The 21618-nt window shown below is 35.9% G+C and overlaps 2 protein-coding genes across 3 annotated transcripts; one reads left to right on the forward strand and one right to left on the reverse strand.

Annotated features, from left to right (window-relative positions):
* Positions 857–1922, forward strand: LOC109352931. Its single transcript, XM_019595116.1, has 2 exons — positions 857–1038; positions 1125–1922. Exons 1-2 carry the CDS (start codon positions 874–876, stop codon positions 1920–1922), a joined length of 963 nt encoding a protein of 320 aa, XP_019450661.1. The 5' UTR covers positions 857–873.
* Positions 16346–21618, reverse strand: LOC109352345 (U-box domain-containing protein 43-like). 2 transcript variants are annotated; one of them, XM_019594296.1, is made up of 4 exons: positions 21490–21618; positions 19256–20609; positions 18562–18886; positions 16346–18045 (listed from the first exon to the last, which is right to left on the reverse strand). In XM_019594296.1, the coding sequence occupies exons 2-4, from the start codon at positions 20489–20491 to the stop codon at positions 16553–16555; spliced, it is 3054 nt and encodes a 1017-aa protein (XP_019449841.1). In that variant the 5' UTR covers positions 20492–20609; positions 21490–21618; the 3' UTR covers positions 16346–16552. The 2 variants fall into 2 exon arrangements, with proteins under 2 accessions (XP_019449841.1, XP_019449840.1); XM_019594295.1 differs by lacking the exon at positions 21490–21618 and having other exon boundaries at positions 19256–20754.

Consider the following 21618-nt stretch of genomic DNA (forward strand, 5'->3'; position numbering starts at 1 on the left):
GATTTCTAAATAAATAGGAGTATGGCCAGATTTATAATTGGACAATGCTGCATGTAAAACTGGTTCTTTCATTCCATGTAATTTTATTAATGTTAGTCACTTAATACCATGTAACAGTAATGTATTATGGTTTGTATGAATTGTAATGAATAATGATACAAATAAATATAAGAAACTCACATGCTTTTATTAGTATGTAATTGAAGACTGATTTATGCAACTGCTGAGAGAAAATGATAGGAAATTTTTGCAGCACAAAAATCTCAAAAGTGGATGTTAGCCAAAATAAATAATAAACATGTACACTGTGATAAGAAATTTTAAAGCAAATTGAACCATCATCACATTGGTTATAGATAAATCGCAAGTGATATGATATAAAACTGAAAGTAAATCAATGAAAGAAAGAATATAGAAGAATTATATGAAACAGATTTATAATGGTTTGGTCCAAAAGGGTATATTTTTGTCCTCAGTTGGGAGTTTTATATATTGAACATAGTTTCTTCATCCTTCAAGTTAGATTATAAGCATAATTTCATTTCTTAGTCTCTATTAGGTAGGTAAATGTTTCAGTTTTAAAACACAAAATAAGTTATTCCATCCTCCCCATTTTAATTTTTACACAAAATAAGTTTGTTGACAATACATGTTTCTGTTTATGGGCACTAATGTGATAAATAGATTGTTGACAAAACCCAAATACATCATGCATATTGCTGCACAGAAAATGAGATTTAGAAAATGATATATGTCTTACATGCCATTCTTTATCAAGAGTATTACTTATTTATTACACATTCATATATTCAACAATAGACACATCAGAAGGTATAATGGAATTGTTTTTAATTGCTCATGTTATAGAAATAGATGGCATCTACTGAACCCGAATTACCAACATCACAAGAAGCATCAACAGAAAATACTTCTACAAGTAGTTATAGGGGGAAATCAGATCCAGCTTGGGCGCATTGCAAACAAGTGATTGCGGAAAATGGAAGAACGATTCTATTGTGTCTTTTTTGCATGAAACAGGTTACTTGTTAACTGTTTTTCCTCTTAATAATCTAGATGATCCTTGTCAATTACTTACTAATTTTTCTTCTTTTTGCATGCAATAGATTAAAGGGGGTGGCATCAGTCGGTTTAAGGCTCATTTGGCCGGAATAAAAGGACAAGTTGAAAAGTGCAAGAAAGTGCCAGCAGATATTCAACACCAAATACAGAAATCAATTGATGAAATCAAGAATAAGAAAAGGAGAATAGAAGAGGAATATGAGGATAATAATCCTTGTGATGAAGTCAATGAAACACCTCATACATCTACATCTCAAAAGGGGAAAGGTCGCATAGGCTCTTTCTTCATGCCTAGAACAACTTCTGGTGCTCAACCTACTTTAAAAAGTGTATTGCAAACTAAGGAAATGATTGAGAAATGTGACCTAGCCATATCAAAATGGATGATTGATGCTTCTGTGCCATTCAATGCTGTTAACTCAGCATACTATCAACCCATGATTGATGCGATTTGTAGCATGAATCCAGGTTATAAAGCTCCAAACTTTTATCGTGTTCGTGGTCATTTATTAAACAAGTGGATTGAAGATGTGAAAATACTTGTCAATGATTATCGATCGATTTGGAAAAAAACTGGATGCACTCTTATGGCAGATGGTTGGACCGATCGTAATAGACGTACCCTCATTAATTTTCTCGTCTACTGTCCTAAAGGAACCGTGTTCCTAAAGTCTGTCGATGCTTCTCATGCTTCTAAAACTGCAGATTTGTTATTCAGACTTTTTAAGGAAGTAGTTCTATATGTTGGCGCTGAGAACATTGTTCATATTGTTACAGACAATGCTGCTAATTATGTTGCTGCTGGTAGGTTATTGGAGAAAGAGTTCCCTAACCTATTTTGATCTCCATGTGCGGCTCATTGTGTACTACATCAGCCCAGAAATATTTGGGAACCTTGCTCTCATTTAGCATGGTTCTTGCGAGTTCCTCTAAGACTTGATTTTTCCTCTCAACAACTCCGTTTTGTTGAGGGGACGAGGAGCCGAGAACTGATGCATGATGTCATGTTTATTACAAAATTTATTAAACTTATGATTTTCAAATTCTCCGCCATGGTCGGATCGTATGTAAACAATTTTAAGGTTAGACTGGTTTTGAATTAGTTTGGCTAGACATTTAAAAGATTTATATGCATCACTCTTATATGCTAAAAAAAGGTCCATGTGAATCTAGAAAAGTCATCAACAATTATCAAAGTGTAAAAACTTTCACCAAAACTCCTGATTTGCAACGGTCCAAATAAGTCCATATGGAGAAGCTCCAAAGGTCTAGTAAAGGATATCGCATTCTTTTTACTAAAGAATTCTTTACTTGTTTACATTTTTGACACATGTCACAAGAATCCTGAGTTTTAAAATCAAGTTTTGGCAGACTAATAACCAAATTAGTTTTAGATAATTTTTGTAGATGTTTTACATGAATTTGAGCGACTAGTCTATGCCAGAGCCAGATATCATCGTCTTTTGACATAAAACATCCTCCAGGTCAACCATATAAATGTTATTAACACTATAGTCGACAAACTTTACATTATTAGATAAAACATCACGGGTTATACAACAATTAGAATCAAATGACACACGATTACCTTTGTCGTAGAGTTGGCTAATACTCAACATGTTATGTTCCATACCTTCGACGTATAGAACATTCTCGATTACAGCATGGGTTGAGTTGCCAATTTTTCCGTTGCCTAGGATCTTTCATTTGTTTTTATCTCCGTATGTGATGAAACCTTTTTTCTTTCAATGATAAGTCTAGGAATTTTGAATTATCTCCTGTCATATGTCTCGAACACCCGCTATCAAGATACCAATGTTGCACATGTGTTCAAAGACATACCTCATTATCAGCATCCTTTATACTACCTAATCCGCAAGCCTCATCTGTTATAGTCATTAGGCATAGTTTGGCGGTCTCTTCTTCATCCTAGGTGCTTGATGTCGTTTCTTCCACCGGTACATCCTAGACAATGGAAGCTTTCTTTGATTTGAAATCACGGGGAGTGCTTTTTTCTGAATCAAATTTCTTCAAGTAAGTGGGACATAGAAATTTTATGTGACCCGGCTTACCACATTCATTGCAAGTGAAGCGCTCTTTATTCTTGCATTTTCTTGTTGATTCTCTTGTTTCTTTCTTTTGAAAACGCTTGAAACCTCCTTTCTTTTTCAAGAATGTCCCAAACTTTCGTACGAGAAGGTTTAACATTTCTTCATCAATGTCAAAGTCAGAATCATCATTATCTATCTCTTCAGTAGGTTGTAATGTTGTTGCTTTAAGAGATATGCCTTTCTTCTTGCAGTCTGACTCTTCATGTATGGTCAAGCGTCCAAGCTCCATCTCATGCTCTTGAAGCTTTCCGAATAATGTTGCCAAAGCCATGGAATCAAGGTCCTTAGATTCCATGATTGTAGTTACTTTAGGTTGCCATCTCCTGTCAAGACAGTGTAAAACTTTATTAGTTAGTTCACCTTTGGAAAGAAATTTATCAAGGGCAACAAGATGATTTATAATATGAGTGAATCGCTTTTGCATATCGCTAATTGATTCACTTGGTAACATACGAAATAATTCGTATTCATGTGTCAGGGCATTCAGCCTTGTGCGCTTGACCTCACTAGTGCCCTCGTGAGTCACTTGTAAAGTGTCCAACATCTCCTTGGCACTTTGACACTAAGATACCCGAAAGAATTTGTCATATGATAGGGTCGAGGTGATTATATTTTTAACGCGTAGGTTATACTAGACCTTTTTGCGCTACTCATCGGTCCACAAGCTTTCAGGCTTTTCTTTCGGTTCGTCATCCACTAAGTGAAGTGGGATGAATGGTTCGTTGATTATGGATTCCCAAATGTCGGAATCAATGGCCTCAATAAAAATCTTCATCCGGACTTTCCAGTAGGCGTATCTTTTGCCACTAAATACGGGAGGGCAGTTAATGGATGTGCCATCACTGCCAAAGGGGTTGGTGGAACCCATTTTAATTCCCTTAGGATCACGTGGATACGGTTGAGCTAGCACGTCGTACTAGCTCTGATACCACTTGTTAGGTATTAGTGGCCTAGACACACCTAGAAGGGGGGTTGAATAGGTGTAGCGGTTATCAATTACCGCTTCTCACACCAAAACCCAGTTCTGGAAAACAACCCAGGTAATCGATTAACCAGTGGGCTTAATCGATTAACTCGCAACAGAAACATAATTACCAGATCAGCTTGTTGCATAGTTATTTACCAACAGATGATCAGAGATACAGCAAATAGTTTTATGCAATATTAACAAGGATATAGCAAATTATTAATATGCAAAATATCAGCTTCAATCATGAATTAAAATAGTGATTATTATAAAAGACATTGAGAGAGAACAACTTGCACAAATGGATTTTTATCCTGGTTCATTTGCGGGTCCACTTGAAAACTACATCTAGGCCTCCCCTTATGATCTTGGGAGATTTATCTTCACTATATTGAACACTTTGTATTGTCACATACACCAATTCAATTACAAGACTCTAGACGCTTCTTTCTTGAACTTTAAGAACCTCTAACCTTGGTTTGACTATCCTTATCGCTTGAGAAAACCTTTCTCGCGATCCGGCCCCTGCCAAGATCCTCGCTCTAAATTCAAGACCTCCTAGTCTTGGTGAAGATTCACTCTATCTCAATGGTGGTAAGACACCAAGAGACTAAACCCAAAGTACAAAAACAGAGTTTACCAAGCACTAAAATGCTCAAATTACAACAATGAAAAACTCAAATATTAACCCACTTTCAAGTAACATAAGCCATCATGCATATGTGAGTTAATACAAAACAGTAAACACAAAATATTCCTCTAAAAATCTCTAATAAGAATGCATGAGCATGCAAGAAAGAATGGATGAGATTAAGCATATGAAAACAACATGCAATACACTATGAACTAAGCATGTTAATATCTCTTTCTCACACATGCATCTCTGCCTATTATACAGTAAATCATGAAAATGTGCTCTCTAATCAATTCTAAACAATAGTATGCAATGCTACATGTTTCTGCAATTTGCCAGAACTTATACAAAACAAATTTGACCTTTCCAACCGTTGCTTCTGTTACGCAGTTAAAACAAAAAACAGTTATAATATAAAACAGACACGTTAATCGATTAAGTCACCACGTTAATCGATTAACCAGCATATATCAAAACGTGATTAAATGGTAAACTACTTATATGTTATGATTGACACCTATACATGTTTTAGCAATTATGTTATGCCTAATATGCACATATAACATGTATGATACATGTATGCTTAATGCATGAACATACAATAAACTAGATGATATCCCTCATGAATATGATATCATAATTATAATGGCTTGTGAGACTTGCATCTAGGTTTACCTCACCTATACTCACTAACTAAGGTACACATCCTAGACTACTTAGAAATATAACTTTATTGACATAACCTAGTCTAGAGATGACCAATGAGTTCTAGGCATGTTGATTATTGAGCCATCTTCAAGCTTTAACTAATTCCTTATCTTCATCAAAATATAGGCAAAACATTGCTAGTGCAATCCTTGACACTTTCACTTTCATCTTATGCTTATGCTAATCATCAATAATAAGAAAAGGTGATGTAATTATTTTTGTTTTGTTTTGGTTTAGATTTAACAAAAGGAGCTTCTAGAGTTCCAACTCAAAATTGTTCAACAAAGACAAAATCCTTTTGATGGGTCCTTGTTCATAATCTTATTTTGGTGGATGTTCTTGAATTACCACTATTTTGGTTGTGGTTTTCGTCATTTTGTTTTGCTCTGAGGATTTGGTGCACAAGCTTCAATGCTCTGTTGTAATTTGGATGCTCAATTGCTGAACTCATGATTCTAGCACTAGCCTTAGTGTACCAATGAAGACCAAATTATGGTGAAAAGACATGTGGCTTATTGTTTTATGAGTTCATCAAGAAATCTCTTGATTTAATGCATGTACATTTTGTTCTATGTACACTTTTATTTCAAATCCAAGCCACTGTTGTAGGGTAAGTGGTGTAGGTTCTTGAGTAACTTTATGTCCAGGTTGTGATCTTCGATAACACTAATCAACCAGTGCTTTAATTCTCAATTTGTATTGTTATTATCAAAACATATGTTTAGCGTCCTAGTTTGGTGGATGAATATTGAATTGCTTATACAGTAACAGTGACTAAATTATCAAAAAATAGAAAAGTGGAATGATAGCAACTATAAATTTTACACATTTAGATTAACAACAATTGATTTAGAAAGAAACTACAAAGCTGAAAAATTTTCTCCTTGTTGAGCATCAAGTTGCTATTTTTTAGATTATCCACCACACTGAAGGTCTAAATCAAAAGAGTATCATCAATAAGTCCAAATGTACCATTGCATTATGGATTACTTTACATCAAGAGAAATATATCGGGTAGGACAAAATTGAGTGTTCACACAAGGCGATGCCTAAAAAGGATTACATGATACCATGCAGCAAGGTCGTCTGACCGTAAGAGGCTTGGCCATATGGTCGTCTAGGGTAATTCAGCGATGGTTCATAGTGGTAGGGATTTTATTCCTCTATTATATGATAACGTAAGATCGGGTCTCACAAGAAGCATTCCTTTAGGAGATGTATTAGGATGGGCCTATCGTTTTAAAAGAATAATTAAAAGATTTAATTGGCTAACTTCAGTTAGTGTGCATACTCATTATAAATAATGAAGTAGTGGAGAGGAAAATTACGGGAGACGAACGAGCCTCACGATGTTGAGATGGACGACAATGGCAGTGATTCATCAACAAAGTCTTGAGGGAAAATCTAGGTGAGACGAGTCCCCAGTATTCCTGGATGAGGTATTATGTTGGATCAGACAGTTCTTGATACGACACCGTCCTGAAATGGATAGTTCTTCAGAACCGATCGATCATATATATATATCCTTGCGAGGAATAATTTTTGGTGCGATGAAATCAGCTTGTTATGGGACCTGTACTCTTGGTTATTTCTGAATAGTATATTGTGAGGATATTGGTGTAAGGATGGATAAAATAATCATATAATGCATACAATGAGAGTATGAATATTGATCCCCGTGATTTGAGTTATAATACCATTCATCAGTTGCATTTATGTATGTGAAATGTGTTGTGTATATTATGAGTGTCTGTCTAGATGTGATATTTCGTGTAATTCCACACCACCAATGAATAATATTCATTATATGTTTTACTCTCTCTTCTCTTTTCTTTCTACTTGTTCTCAGTTCGCATTCTCGTTCAGATGGACCGTACGGCGAGGATTCGGAGCTACCGATTCACGATGTTCCAGGAGGGACATGGAGTAGTGATGGACATAGATATACCTACACAGGCACGTGTGTCTTAGAGCTAGAGATAGTTTGTGATGGCTCTACGATGCGTTTCCCTTCATAACAAGCGAGATTGGAGGCTTCTTTCACCTTACCTGCTCAGAGATTTGCACCTACTACACCATTCATTCAGTCTGTGATCTCTCATGACACACTGATGTTGGACCATCTACTAAGAAACAGAGTAGGGACGATATGCTCAATTCCCCACCGGTGAAGTGACCTGCCATACTGACGCCGCCCAATCTTCAGGAAGAGGCGGGAGTGGAAAGAAAGTCAAAAGGTTCGTCCAACAACCCGGAAGAGGAGCGAGAAGCCTAAGAGGAAGACTGTGTGAAGTTGGTCTGTATAGAGGACTCCATGGAGGTGGTGGACCTCTCTTCCAATTCTGAGACAGAGGAGGATCCTAGCAAGTGCTCTAGTACACCCGCTAACTCCGGAGCTAGTCACTAGTAGTCATTTCTATTTCTAGTTTCCCTTGAGGCGGGTATCTGTGTAGGGAAATTTAATGTTTTGAATAAACCAGACTATTGTATATATTTTCAGTTTGGATTATGATGTATTTCGCTTTGCTTTTGTATAAATATTTCCAGTTAATTTGAATAAAGGATCATTCCATGAATTATTGTTGTCTCTTCCGCATTTTAGGTTACTAAATGTGATGTCCCAAAAATGAATTAAATGTAAATGAAGAGTTTTACAATACACAAAAAAATAGCCATTTTTGGGCAATAATGTTGGAGAAATTTTCGGGGGGTTACATAAGGTGTAGGTTATACTTTTTAGTTCACTTGTCAACACTTTAAGAATAAGCATTTTGGATTTTTAAATCAATTTTTAGGTGATCAAACTAAAACCGCATTAAGAACTTCAAAAAGAATCAAAACTTAACCAAAAGTAATAACTTGAATGTATTGAAATCAAAATAAGATACAAATGAAGAAAAGAAATAATCTTACACCATAATACAAGTCAATGTGTAGGAGCATGAGCCATCTATCCAAGGATGATATGCTTTTGATTCCAAATGAGGTTACAAAATCATGTTTTTGCACCTCATTTGCCAACTCCATTCCCTTTGAATTTCTAAGAACTAAAAGCCTAAAATCAGCCTAAGAACATTCTTATATGGGTGAGAACCAAAAAATGAGAAGAAAAATGGTATGTACAATGATTCAAAAGTAAAGAAATGGGTGTGCCTTTTATAGGCAATGGGGGGACCGCTTAGCCCTCCTTCATGGACACTTAGCTCACTAGTGGGTCAGTAGCTTGTCCCATCTTGGCCAGCTAGCTTGGACAGCCTATTGTGGGTTAGGCTTCATGCATGGTGACACCTCCTACTTGCTTGTCTCATGCATGAGGTTATAAACTTGGTCAAGAAGTTAGCTTTGGCTGGTTGCTTGGCTTGTGACATCATTCATGACATAGCCATTATTTTAGGCCAAGCAACCATTTTTATGGTAGGTCAGGCGCTTAGCTCACCTGGTCCCACGCGTAGCTGCCTGCTTGAGCAGCTTAGCTAACCTGGTCTCACGCTCAGCTGTCTGCTTTAGCAGCTTGGTTGGCCTGGTCTAATGCTCAACTGTCAGCTTAGCCTGGTCTGACGCTCAGCTACCTGTTTGAGCAACCTGGTCCACGCTCAGCTCCTATTTGAGCAGCCTGCTTGACCTGGCCTGGTGTTTGGTGTTTGGCTGACCTGCCATGGTGCTTGGTGCTTGGATGACTGGTCTAACCTGGCCTGGTGATTGGTGCTTGGCTGGACAGCTTTGTGAGCAGCTTTTATTTGGTTTTAATTTCTTCCAACCAAGACCAAGTTTCTTAATCATGCTTAAGTTTTAGGCATGCACCTTGCCATGCTTAGTTTTAAGCACACATGTTTCATATATTTCGGCTTGATTTCTTCGAGGTGAAGCAAGTTTTCTTTCTTCAAGCCTAAACATTCTTTTTGGTCCAATTTCCTACGAAACTCAAAGAAAACTTCGGCAAGTGATGATCAAAAATCATATTATTCAAACACACAATATTTACTTAAAACATATTGAATTAAGTTGGTTTTCACATTTTTGCATAGGATAAGTGCCATGAAAAATGTATGAAAATTAGGTATTTTTGGCACTTATCACTCAACTAAACACTTATGAAAGCTGAGTTTGTCCATGAATGAGTCCATTCTTTTGTTCCAGGCCCTTGGTGCTTGCTTTAGGCCATATAAGGCCTTGTTTAGTTTGTAAACCAGATGCTCCTTGCCACTAGTTATGAATCCTGGAGGTTGTTGTACATATACTTCTTCAACCATAGGTCTATGAAGGAATGCTGATTTTACATCAAGCTGATACAATGTCTAGTTTCTTGCACAAGCAATGGCTATAACCAATCTGATGGTTTCAATTCTGGCCACAGGAGCAAACACTTATGTATAGTCTAAGCCTTGTTTTTGTAGAAATCTTTTTTGCAACCAATCTGGCCTTGTATTTAGAGACTGATCCATCAGGATTTATCTTCTGCTTGAAGATCTATTTCACCTTTATTTGATATTTGTCCCTTGGTAGCTCAACTAGGTTCCAAGTCTCATTCCTTTCAATGGATTTGATTTCTTCATCCATTGCATCCTTCCACACTTTCTGGTTTAAAGCTTCGGTTTCATTTATGGGTAATGCTTCTACCGTCAATGCTAGGTGGATCAGATATCCTTCCTCATTTATCTGGTCATCAGTGTGTACCTCATAGTCACTGAATCTAAGAGGTCTAGTTCTTTGTCTTTGAGATCTTTGAGTTATAGGGATGTCAACTAGAGTAGATTCTCCTTCTTCATTTGCTCTTTCAGCCAGATTTTTTGTGTTTGAACCATCTTCATTTAGTCTAGGGAATATCATTTTCAGACTAGTATGCTTATTCTTCCAATCCCATTGTTCATCTTCTAAGACCAGGACATCTCTACTAATCAGAATCTTCTTTTGTATTGGGTCAAATAGTTTGTAAGCTCCAGTAGGATGGTAGCCTACAAATACCATTGCTTCACTCTTATCTTGAAGCTTGGTTCTCTTTTGATCTGGTATGTGTTTGAAGGCTAGTGACCCAAAAATTCTAAGATGGCCAACTAGTGGTTTTCTTCCTGACTAGACTTCAAGAGGGACTCTTCCTTCAAGTTTCTTTGTTGGACATCTGTTTAGTATGTAGACTGAAGTTGACCCAGCCTCTGCCCATAGCATTTGTGGAAGGTCCTTCTCTTTGATTAAGCTTCTAGACATGTTCATGATGGTCTTTTTCCTCCTCTCAGCAAGACCATTGTGTAGAGGGGTTTAAGATGCAATTACTTTATGCTTGATCCCCTGCTTCTTGAAATAGTTCTCAAGTTCATTTGAAGTAAACTCTCCTCCTCCATCTGTTCTCAATACTTTCAGTTGTTTTCCACTCTCCTTTTCTACTGATGCTTTGAAATTTATAAAGGCTTCAAATGCATTACTCTTGACTTTCAATACATCTAGCCAAATCATCCTACTGAATTCATCAACAAATATGATGAAGTATTTGTTTCCAACTAGTGAGGGAGTTTCAAAAGGACCACATACATATGAGTGAACCACTTCCAGAGCTGATCTTGATCTCATGTACCCTTCTAACTTGAAGGCATTCCTAGTTTGTTTCCCAAGCAAGCAAACTTCATAGGCCCTTTCTGGTTGAGCAGTTATAGGAATCATGTAACCAGTTGCTTTGATCTTAGATGTTGCAGACTTCTGAAATTCAGATGCCCATATCTTGAGTGTCACAACCAACTTACATCATTGGTTTCCATGGTGGCCAAGCATTGTACTTTAGTTGCCTTGATATCAACTTAAAATGTTTTGTTCTTTGTCAATCTACTCCTTATGATGAGTCTCTTATCTGGATCAAATAGTTTAAGCATGACATTCTTCATCAGAACACTGAATCCTTTCTCTACTAGTTGGCTTATGCTGAGTAGATTGCACTTCATCTTGGGCATGTAGAGTACATTTGCTATCATGGCTTTTGATCCACTTTGCCTTATTATAACTACATTGTCAGTTCCTTCAATCTCAAGTGAGCTATCATCAGCAAATTTTACTTTTCTCTTCTTTGAGGAGTCAAAATCAGTCAGCCACTCCTTGTGTTTTGTCATGTGATTTGAACAACCTGAGTCTAATTACCATGACTCTGTGTGTGCATCTCCTTCATAGGTTGTCACCATTAGACTTAGGGGTTCTAAGTCTGATTCTTCTTGTGCAGTGTAGGCTTCTTCACTTTTCTTTGCCTTTGCTTTGTCTGCATGATACTCATATGAGTAGTGACCTTGTTTGTGGCGGTTGTAACACTCCACCTTTCTTTTGTCAAACTTCTTTTGATTCTAATTCATTCTTGACCCTCCTCTTTTATCAGAAGACTTAGGACAATCATGACTTGGTTTGCTTCTTTCTGAGTTCATAGGCCATTTCATCAACTGATTCTGCTTCCCCCTCCATCTTTTGTCTTTCCTCCTTTCTTCTTCTCTATAGTGACTTGCCTTTAGAGCTTGTTCTGTTTTCTTGATTGGACACTTATCCAGTAATCTCATCTCATGTGCCTCTAGGGAGCTTTGAAGCTCCTCAATCTTCATTACATTGGTGTCTTTTGATTCTTCTATTGCTACAACAATGAAGTCAAACATCTGAGGCAAGGACCTCATGATCTTCTCAATTATCATGAGGTCTGAGATATGTTCTCCATAGCCTTTCATCTGATTGGTGATGGCTTGAATCTTGGTGAAATAGTCACCAATCCTATCACTTTCTTCCATGTTTAGCAGTTCATATTGTCTCCTAAGGGTTTGAAGTTTTACCTTCTTTATCTTATCTCCATTAGCATGGCTTTGAATTAAGATATCTCAGGCTTTCTTTGTATTGTTAGCATTCTGGATCTTCTCAAAGTGCACATCATCTACACACTGATGAATAAAAAACAATGCTTTATTGTCCTTCTTCTTGGCATCTTTGAATGTAGTTCTTTGCAATTCAGTGGCATCAAGATTCAATGGAAGAACTTCATCCTCTACAACTTCACTCACTTCTTGGAAGCAAAACAATACCTTCATTTGTGTTCTCCATCTATCTCAATTCTTGCCTGTTAGAATAGGGAGCCCCATTGATGGGAGATTGCTGCCATTGCCAACCATTTCCAGTCTTGTCTTGATGAATTTGTCTTTTGTCTTTTTCTCGGATTAAGACTCCACCAAGAGATTGCAACAATTGATTAACCTTTCTTCTTGCACCAATTCGTCTTTCGAGTGATTTTGAGATTGCCCTTTCACCCTTTCTTCTTGATCTGTGATTTGCTTCTTCCTTCTTGTTTTCTGTGCCAATAGGTCCCTCTTCTTTGCTTAGCTCGTGATACCAGTTTGTTAGAACTTAGAAGAGATGAGAAGAAATGTGATTGAATGAGAAGGAGAGGAGATTATGTAGAGATATTGAAAACATAGGTGAGTGTATGAAGAAAGTGTGTAATTTCTTATGTTGAGCAAAGATACATTGCCTTCTATTTATAGTATGAAGTTTCAACTACCAACTAATTCTCAAATCAACTAACTTCTATATTTCGTAAATCCTAACAACTTTACTTACTTTCTTTCCTATACTTGAATTACACTCTTCTACTTTAACAATTCTTATTGCAGTCATTTCCAAAATAATCATTCTTATAGATGTTTATTAGGTACCAGTCTACCGAATGTTAGTTTTTTTTTAATTTTTTTACCATTATTTAATAAGTACAGTTTTAAATCTGTATTTGATAGAGAAATATTTATAGGAAAAGGTTACCTTTGCGAGAAAATATTTAAACGCAATATTATTAATGATAATGAATTTATTGTTTCCTATATTTTTTTAGTCTTGTAATTTATGACAATTTTGTTTAGGACATCTTAATTTTAGGAAACTTGATGAAATGGTGAATTCACGATTTATTCCGAACACAAATAAAATTTCCTATGCATGTGCAACTTATATTATATGCTCACTAAAATAACTAGACTTCCTTTTCATAGGGTTGAAAAGAACTCCTAAAGTGTTAGACTAAATTCAGTCTCATGTTTATGATTTACATGGTTGGCCTAGTGGTAAAAAAATATTTTGTGACATTCATAAATAACTGTAATATATATAGATAATTCAAAAGATGTAGCGTTAAATAAATTTAAGATATTTAAAATATAAATAGAACTTCAACATGAAATATTTATTAAATATTTTAGGAGTGATATAGGAGGCATTCTATAAACCAAATTACTTTGAGTCTACTAGAATAATTCACCAAATAACTAACCTTATCTCCTACTAAAAAACAGTATATAGCTAAAAGAAAATTTAGGATATTAGAAGAAATTGTAGATATAATGTTATCACATTTTGGTCTTGCAAAGGGTTATTTGGGAGAAGCCTTATTGATAGCTTGTTATATCTTGAATAAAGTTCCAAACAAAGGAACAAAATAATCTCATATGAGGTTTGAAAAAAGAGAAAGTTAAACGTTGACTATTTCAAATTTTGAGATTGTAGGGTAATAATAAAAGTTCCTGAACCAAAATGAAATAAATTAGTTTGAAGGGTAATTGAATATGTGTTCATAGGCTATGCTAAAAGTAATATAACATATAGATTCCTAGTTATAAAATCTAATGACTGTATCGTGTAAATACAATATAATTGAGTATAGAAATGTTATCTTTTAAGAAGATATACTTAATTCAATTAGAAGTGGCAATAATAATGTTCATAGAAATGCACATAATCTAGAAACAAATGTATTTAATAATAATATTTAGAAAGTTCAGAACTTATAAGAAGTCTGAGAGGAAGGTAGAGAAAAATTATGGATCATACTCTTTCATGTTCCTTGTTGAAGGAATAAGAGAGTCTATAAACAATTGACCAATATGTTATAATATAGAGAATGATTCAGTAACAGTAACATTTGAAGAGATAATAAAGTCTCAAGATACCGCTTTCTGGAAGGAAGCTAGGCATTAATAAATTGGATCAGTAATAGTGCATAAAATATGGAAATTAGTAGACCTCCCACCCTGTTCCAAAACTAATGGGTTATACAAATATTTTCAAAAAGAAAATGAGATGGAACCTATGGTACAGGCTAAGATAAAATCCTAAACAGACACCTAAAAACCCTGTCCTACTGGCTGACAATCGTGAATTTTGGGTTGTCACACAGATTTTCATTGTTAATTTAGGGAATTGCTTTTAATATAAGAATCGGTGATTAGGACTTTGTTGCACAACTTATTGTCTTATCTAAATTTTTTGCGGGTACATTTGAGTTACCCCACAAGTGAAGGGATGCGGAAAATATAGGTGGGAGGTGCATTATACACAAAAGTAGTAGAATGTTCATATATAATAAGGGTTATGATAATGTCTCTACTAAGAGTGATGATTTTGTTTTATACTATGAAAGATTATTTCCTCATTCTTTCCAATAAAGAACTAATATTTTTTAGTTTATGAGATCATTGAGTTAAATAAAGGTGTGTATTTGAAAACTAAGTTTACTAATTTCTCTAATAAAGAAATAAAGATATTAGTGTAGCTCCCATTCTCACAGTTGTATAATAAAAAAAATTGGTACAACCAAAGGTACTCCTTTATCGTTTTGGGTAAGGAACTAATCTTTTTCCGCGTCTGTTCCTTTCAACAAGTATCGCCTCAGGAATTGAACATTCAACTTTTGTAATCCGGTAAAGCCTTATATCACTATATCAACATCTTATTAATATAATTTGTATAAAATACATTTTCTTCAAAATTTATTGTAAAAATATTATTTAATTAAATTCTTTTAGTATATAATCACTACTCATTTTTATTTTATCATCTCAATTTCTTTTACGTCATCAATTTTCTTGGAACGTTGATCTGCCCAATTTTGAACTGGCTCCTGACCTATAAAATGCAAGTACCAGCAATGAAATATGTGGATTTCTCCATTAGCAATTAATGAGTAGTGATATTCAACAGTTGTAAATTCATATTTAAGATTGCTTAATGTGCCAAATGAGTTCATTATTGGTCAGTTGCATTACATATCGATTAGCTGCACCAAAGTCATCAAACTCCAAAGTCAATTAATCTAAAGCCCTTCATAATCCAGAGGGATACTTCAAGACATCTTCCACTATTCAACTGCCTTCTTGACTCATGTTTCATTGTGTTCCCACCTAGGTAGGGACCAACTATGAGAGGGATCATATTAGTTGTCCCATAATTTGTATTATTTGTTTTCATTGGTCAGAAAAGTAAAACATCAATTAAATACATATTAATTTTATATTTTCAAACTAATAAAAATGAAAGAGTACATAAGGTGGTACACATCTTGGGGCAAAAGATATGCTCCGAACTTCGGACATCAAATAATGAAAAAGAAAGTGAATAGCAAATGTATGAATGTCTGCCCTTATGCACTGTAGTGACTAGTGAGTTTTGGTTTATGTAGTAATAGCTCTATCCCCTTTATTAGGTGATCTTTGTGCCAAGTTGATGCATAGTCACATGCTAACCACAAATAACACAATGAACCAGCTAGCTTGTTGACAGACACATGTCTTGATAACTATCATCCAACTTCAATTTTGAAGGCTGAAAAGTTCAAAACATGAGAGGAAAGATGCTACTTTTACTGGCTTCCACTTACAAAGATCTAATTACAATTTGCAAGCTGAGCAAAAACCTGTCCTAGTTCATTTTGAACGTACCTTGGATTTTTAAGTAACAAAAATATCATAGAAATAAATGTGAGAATACAGAGGGGAAATTCTATGTACTCCTGAAAATCACTACTCACACCAAGATGAATGGATCATCCGTCAATGTAAAGTGTAAATAGCCAGACGAATGAATCACACGTCTCGGTGTGAGCAGTTGTTTTCTGTGCATTGATAGAATTGTCCATACAAAGAGAGGAAAATACAGAGAGTGCATTTGAACTTCAATAGGAACTTTATATAGTAGAAATACTCCATTTGGCCAGGCAAATATCTAATATAAATTGAGTGACATGTTGAAGCAAAATGTTCCAACTAAGGGGTTATAGCATTACTCCAAAACTCCAGATACTGCTGCTGATGATGACCTTGAATAACGTTCGAGCAATGATAGTACCTTAGCAGCTTTTCTCCTAAGGTGACCATCACCATATATATTCATACCAGTGATACCAACTAGGCGTAACCGAGCTGTTGTTCCATAGGATTCAACCATTTCCTTTGATACAAACACCTTCTCTAATAGTCCTAAAGCTTCTGCCTTGAGAGAATCAGTTCCCCAGTTCAAAATGTCTAATAAGGGTCTTATTGCATTAGAGTCGTGCAACACGTGAGCGCCCCTTTGAGGAAACTCTTCCAAAACCAATGTGGAAAGTGTTTGTATTGCTTCATAAGCAGTTGCATGAACCTCACCATTCAACAGCTTTACCAAACCAGGCAAAGCATTTGCTTCTAATAGACAGAATGTGTTAGTCACACTGCATACGCTACCGTGAGCTGAACATAAATGAACTCTTGATGACTTGAAAAACCAGCAGCCAGGTGATTTGGAAACAACTGTGAGCTTTGGAGTGCTCATAGAGAGATCGCCGATGAATGCTGCTGCTCTTGCCTTTGCTGTGACTGAGCCGTCATTGAGAAAATCTACAAGCAAAGGGTATATTCCGCGTTTAACCAAATCACGCTGCGACTCGATATATGTAGGATCAGTGAACCTGAAGAGTGCACTAAGAGCATTTTCTTTCGCTTTCATTGTGCCAGTTTTCAAAATGCTTATGATTGCATCAAGTCCTCCTAATTCAATCAACTTCACAGTTAGTTCTCTTTCTGATTTCGGTAGGTTAGCTAGTAAACCTGCAGCAGCCATCCTTACATCATTGTTGTCGTCATTCTCAAGAAAACCAATCAACGCTTCAAGCCTTCTAGGCCTGAGGAGGTATTCAACTACCCCTTCTGGCTCGTGCTGAGAGAAAAGAAAGAGAAGGTTTATAGCTGTATCGCGAATTTCTGAATCAGAATCATCAAGAAGTGAAAGAATTAGAGATACACCATTTGCTGCTAGTATTGCCTTCTTAACTAAACCGCTTTCAAACTTGCAAATTCCAAGAAGAGCGCGTAGAGCAGGCTTGCGGAAGTCATTGCCTGAGTTGGCCCACTGCTGTAGAGCTAGCAAGTTGGTGATAATGGAATCTAACTCTAGTTGTTTCCCTTCACCATCAACGAAGAAATCAATTCCATCCTCGTCACAAGAAAGCTGCTCAAGGATTTCAGAGCATTTTACAGTAGTGAATGTTCGGATTCGAGGAGAGAACATTAAATCTAGAATAATAGGAACACCTCCTGATGCGGCAATGATTCTCTTGTTGGCACCACATCCTGCTAGTTTAACCAGTGCTGATAAAGACACTTCTTTTGATTCAATATTTCCAGGTAACATTTCTAGCAACGGATGAATAATTCCTTCCTTGCCAACGAGTTCCAAGTTTAAATCATTCAACTCCATATTAACTATGGCTTTCGCAATTGGTATTCTTGAATCCGGTCCTGACAAGATAATCAAGGACAAATAACTCAATATGGATTCTAAATTTGAGATCATTAAGGCATAGTTGTCTAATTTCGAAATGAAGTGTCTCAATTTTACTATTGAAACAAACACAACAAATTCGATGAATCGTCATGCACCATAAAAAATTACTTGCCATTTTTTCCCGAGAAGATACATGCATCACTTCAACATTTTGACAGGTTATTACAAGTAGTTTATAGGGAGGGTCATCTAGAACATGGAATAGGAAGAGGTCTAATACTGCTTGCTAAGAAACAATGATATCTACAGATGATTTTATTGCTGTTTTAATAAGCATCTATTTTCCAACAAAAGAACTTATAAACAATTTAGGATGATTCTGTATTTCCTCAGCTAACTAGATGACATAGAATATTTGTCCTTTCTGTCATATTTATGTCCCAATGATATCTTCAACCATCAAAATAATGAAATATTTTCATCCAATCACTATAAACATAGCACAACTACAAAATCGTCTATATTCGTACCTTGAATCATATGATCAATAAGTGGTTTATACCAGCCAAAATTAGCAGCAGTTATAATGGTGTCCTCGTTTACTTCAAAAAGCTTCATCAAAATCTTTTCTGCAATCTCAGCTGAAGACGAATTAGCAGCAGGACCCTTGAGAAGGGTGACAAGAAAAAGAACTGCATTGCTATTCTCAGAGAGTTTTTTGCAGAAGCATTCATTCCAACCAGATCGATGTTGAAGCAACTCATATAGCAATTCTATCGCTTCCTTTGAAATGCTAGTGTCACTCCTTAAGCAAGAAATAATTTGATCCCATCCTAGTGATTGAACCACTTTCTCCTATAAAATTTTATGCAAATCTTGCATTTAAATCAGTCTTCATGATTACTTGTATGTATATAGCAATATAAGGAATCAAGAACAATGTGTCTCAATGATGAAACTGGTCCACTTCCCATTCGAAACAGAATAAAAACAACTTGTGCATAAAAAAATGGTAACACGAAAGCAGGGAGCCATAATGGCAAACATATGACATTTTAAAAACATTATTATGTTTAAGAAGATATAACTAATAGCATCATCAAGGAAATCTTTTCACATTTGTTGTGCCTGTGTTTCTTCCGTCCTATTAAATCGTAAATTCAAAATTTTCATGAAGATATTATGTGGTCTGACTGAAACAACAAAAAGAAAAAGCTTGCTTACCTTGTTTCTTACATGGCCCTCTACAGCATCCTTCAAAGTAATTAGAATATTCATCTTCACATCTCTGTTATCGGAGATCCCAAGGATATATATAATAATATCAGTAAGTCCTCCAATAGAAATCCAATCCTTGTTAATAGAATTCTCTGCTGTGAGAGCTTGAATTTGGTTCAGGGATTCTTCCACATATAAGTCAGAATTTGATAATAGATTTTCCCTGATAGACCTTATTTCTAGACAGTAATTAAGTTCTCTCCACTCTTCAATGGATTGTCTTAGTGGAATGTTAGACCTCAATGTAAAATCTTCAAGAACCTCGTTTGTTTCCGGGTCAGTCACGTTGCCATCATAAAACCAACCTTCAATGGCTGATCTCTCACATGTAGTACCAGTGCAAAGGCTGACAGGGTCTACCATAACAGCTCCAGTTATGCAACAAAGGAAAGAATTCAGTGGTTGGATACACTTCTCCCTTGAATCATATCTCTCTATCACCAGAACCCTTTCGAAGTATTGTTTCTTAACTTCTTCGTAATCTCTTGCTGCATCAGCTCGAGAGAGTAGCTCAATGATCTGCTCCAAGAAAATAAACTCGGCTCTTTCTTTCCTGTTGGCAGCTTCTTCTTTTTCCCTCATAATGCTGGCCAACTCTTTGCTTATCTCTGACGATTCTATTGGCACCCCAACTGCCCTTGCTATCTCTTCAAGTATGTCATTCGCAAAAGCCTGATCTACTTTCTGTTCTCTAAGTCCATTGTTCAACTTGTCAACAATTTGAAGCTGAGATTGTGAAGCCTCAAACTCCACCCTTTGCATCTCATTCTGTAGCCTGTTAACCTGATCGGAAATTCTCGATAGGACCTCGGTATTTGCAATAGAAAGTGCAGCTAGAGACCTTCCAATATCCCTTGTGACTTGTTCAACCTCTTCCACTATGGATCTGCACTTAACCAGCAAGTAAAAACGGCCACGGTTCCTATACTTCTCGACCAAGTTATTCACCTTTTTGACATCTGCTTCAAGAGACTCCAGGGCAACCCTTGCAGCTTGAGACTCATTCAATTCTTGACGCTGTAATTCCTTTAGCACCGGCTCAATATCAAACAGATGTTTTGAAAGGACCTTGAAACTTTCTTTACCAATAAGAACATCGGCCGCTGCATTAGCTGTTTTCAGCACCTGATTTGTTAGCACAGCCAAGATTGTGCCTATGGGTATGAGTTCCAATCCCACCATAGTATAAAATTCCAACTGAATTCTCTAATAAAATCGTGTAAACTGAACTCTGTATATTGTCAAGAAGTTGAAACTGATGCACTTGCAAATTGCAACTATTCTTCCCAACAACAAAAATCTGCATAAACTTAATTCCGAAACAAGCCTTTTAACAGAAGAAAGCAAAGGATATAGACTAAAGGAAATCAATTAAACTATCTGTTCCATTCTATATGCAATAAACATCAAGCTCAATATATGTGATTTTAAACAAATTCCCTAAGCTGTAAATATATGTGATTTTAACCAAATTCCCTAAGCTCAATACATTGAGGTGTTGCGTGCTTGTTGCTGTGAGCTTGAAACTTCGAAAATGAGCTATTATATTCAATCCAAAGTCCAAACACATGAAAAGTTCATTGAGAATAGCAGCTCGTGCTTACAATGACAGTAACAAGAATTCTTATCTCATATAATGTGGAATATACACACTATAGTGTGGGGGAATTCATGAATGTTTCATTCTTTTAACTTGATATTAAGTCATTAACCTCAATTTCACTTTTAAGAACTTGACACTTCAATATAGTAAAACAGAAAACAACTACATAAGTAAATTTGCAAGGTGCATAACTAAATTGGAAGAAAAAAAGGAATCTAAAAACTAGCAGGTATATATATTTACCTTGAAATCAAAACACAAGGCAATACCTATTAAAGAGGAGACATCATATTTCTACTACTACCTTTCAAGTCAAAATACAAGTCTTAAAAGGAATAAGCAATGAACTGCGATTTTTATTGTCTCTTCAAATAAGAAATGAGACACACAAGATTCTTAACAATGATTACTAGATACCCTGTGTCTTTTATAAGGTAACAAAACAAAAGGGTAGGTTCCAAGTACTTGTTATCATAATTCAACAAGTACATCTTCCATGTAATACTAGTTTCATTCAATTCAAAGTCTTTAACCATTTCCAGCAATAACAAGGAAGAAGATAGAGTGATAGACTCACCTCACAGAAGAAAAGACAACTTAGAATTGTGAAGTATAGAAGTTTGTTTGGGAGAGAAGACTTGAAGTTGACAATGTTTCTATAAGAAAATGCTAGGAATGTTGCATTATCAATGAACGATATTTTTGT

Source organism: Lupinus angustifolius, chromosome LG07, assembly GCF_001865875.1.
Source record: "Lupinus angustifolius cultivar Tanjil chromosome LG07, LupAngTanjil_v1.0, whole genome shotgun sequence".
In the NCBI taxonomy this organism is placed as follows: domain Eukaryota; kingdom Viridiplantae; phylum Streptophyta; class Magnoliopsida; order Fabales; family Fabaceae; genus Lupinus; species Lupinus angustifolius.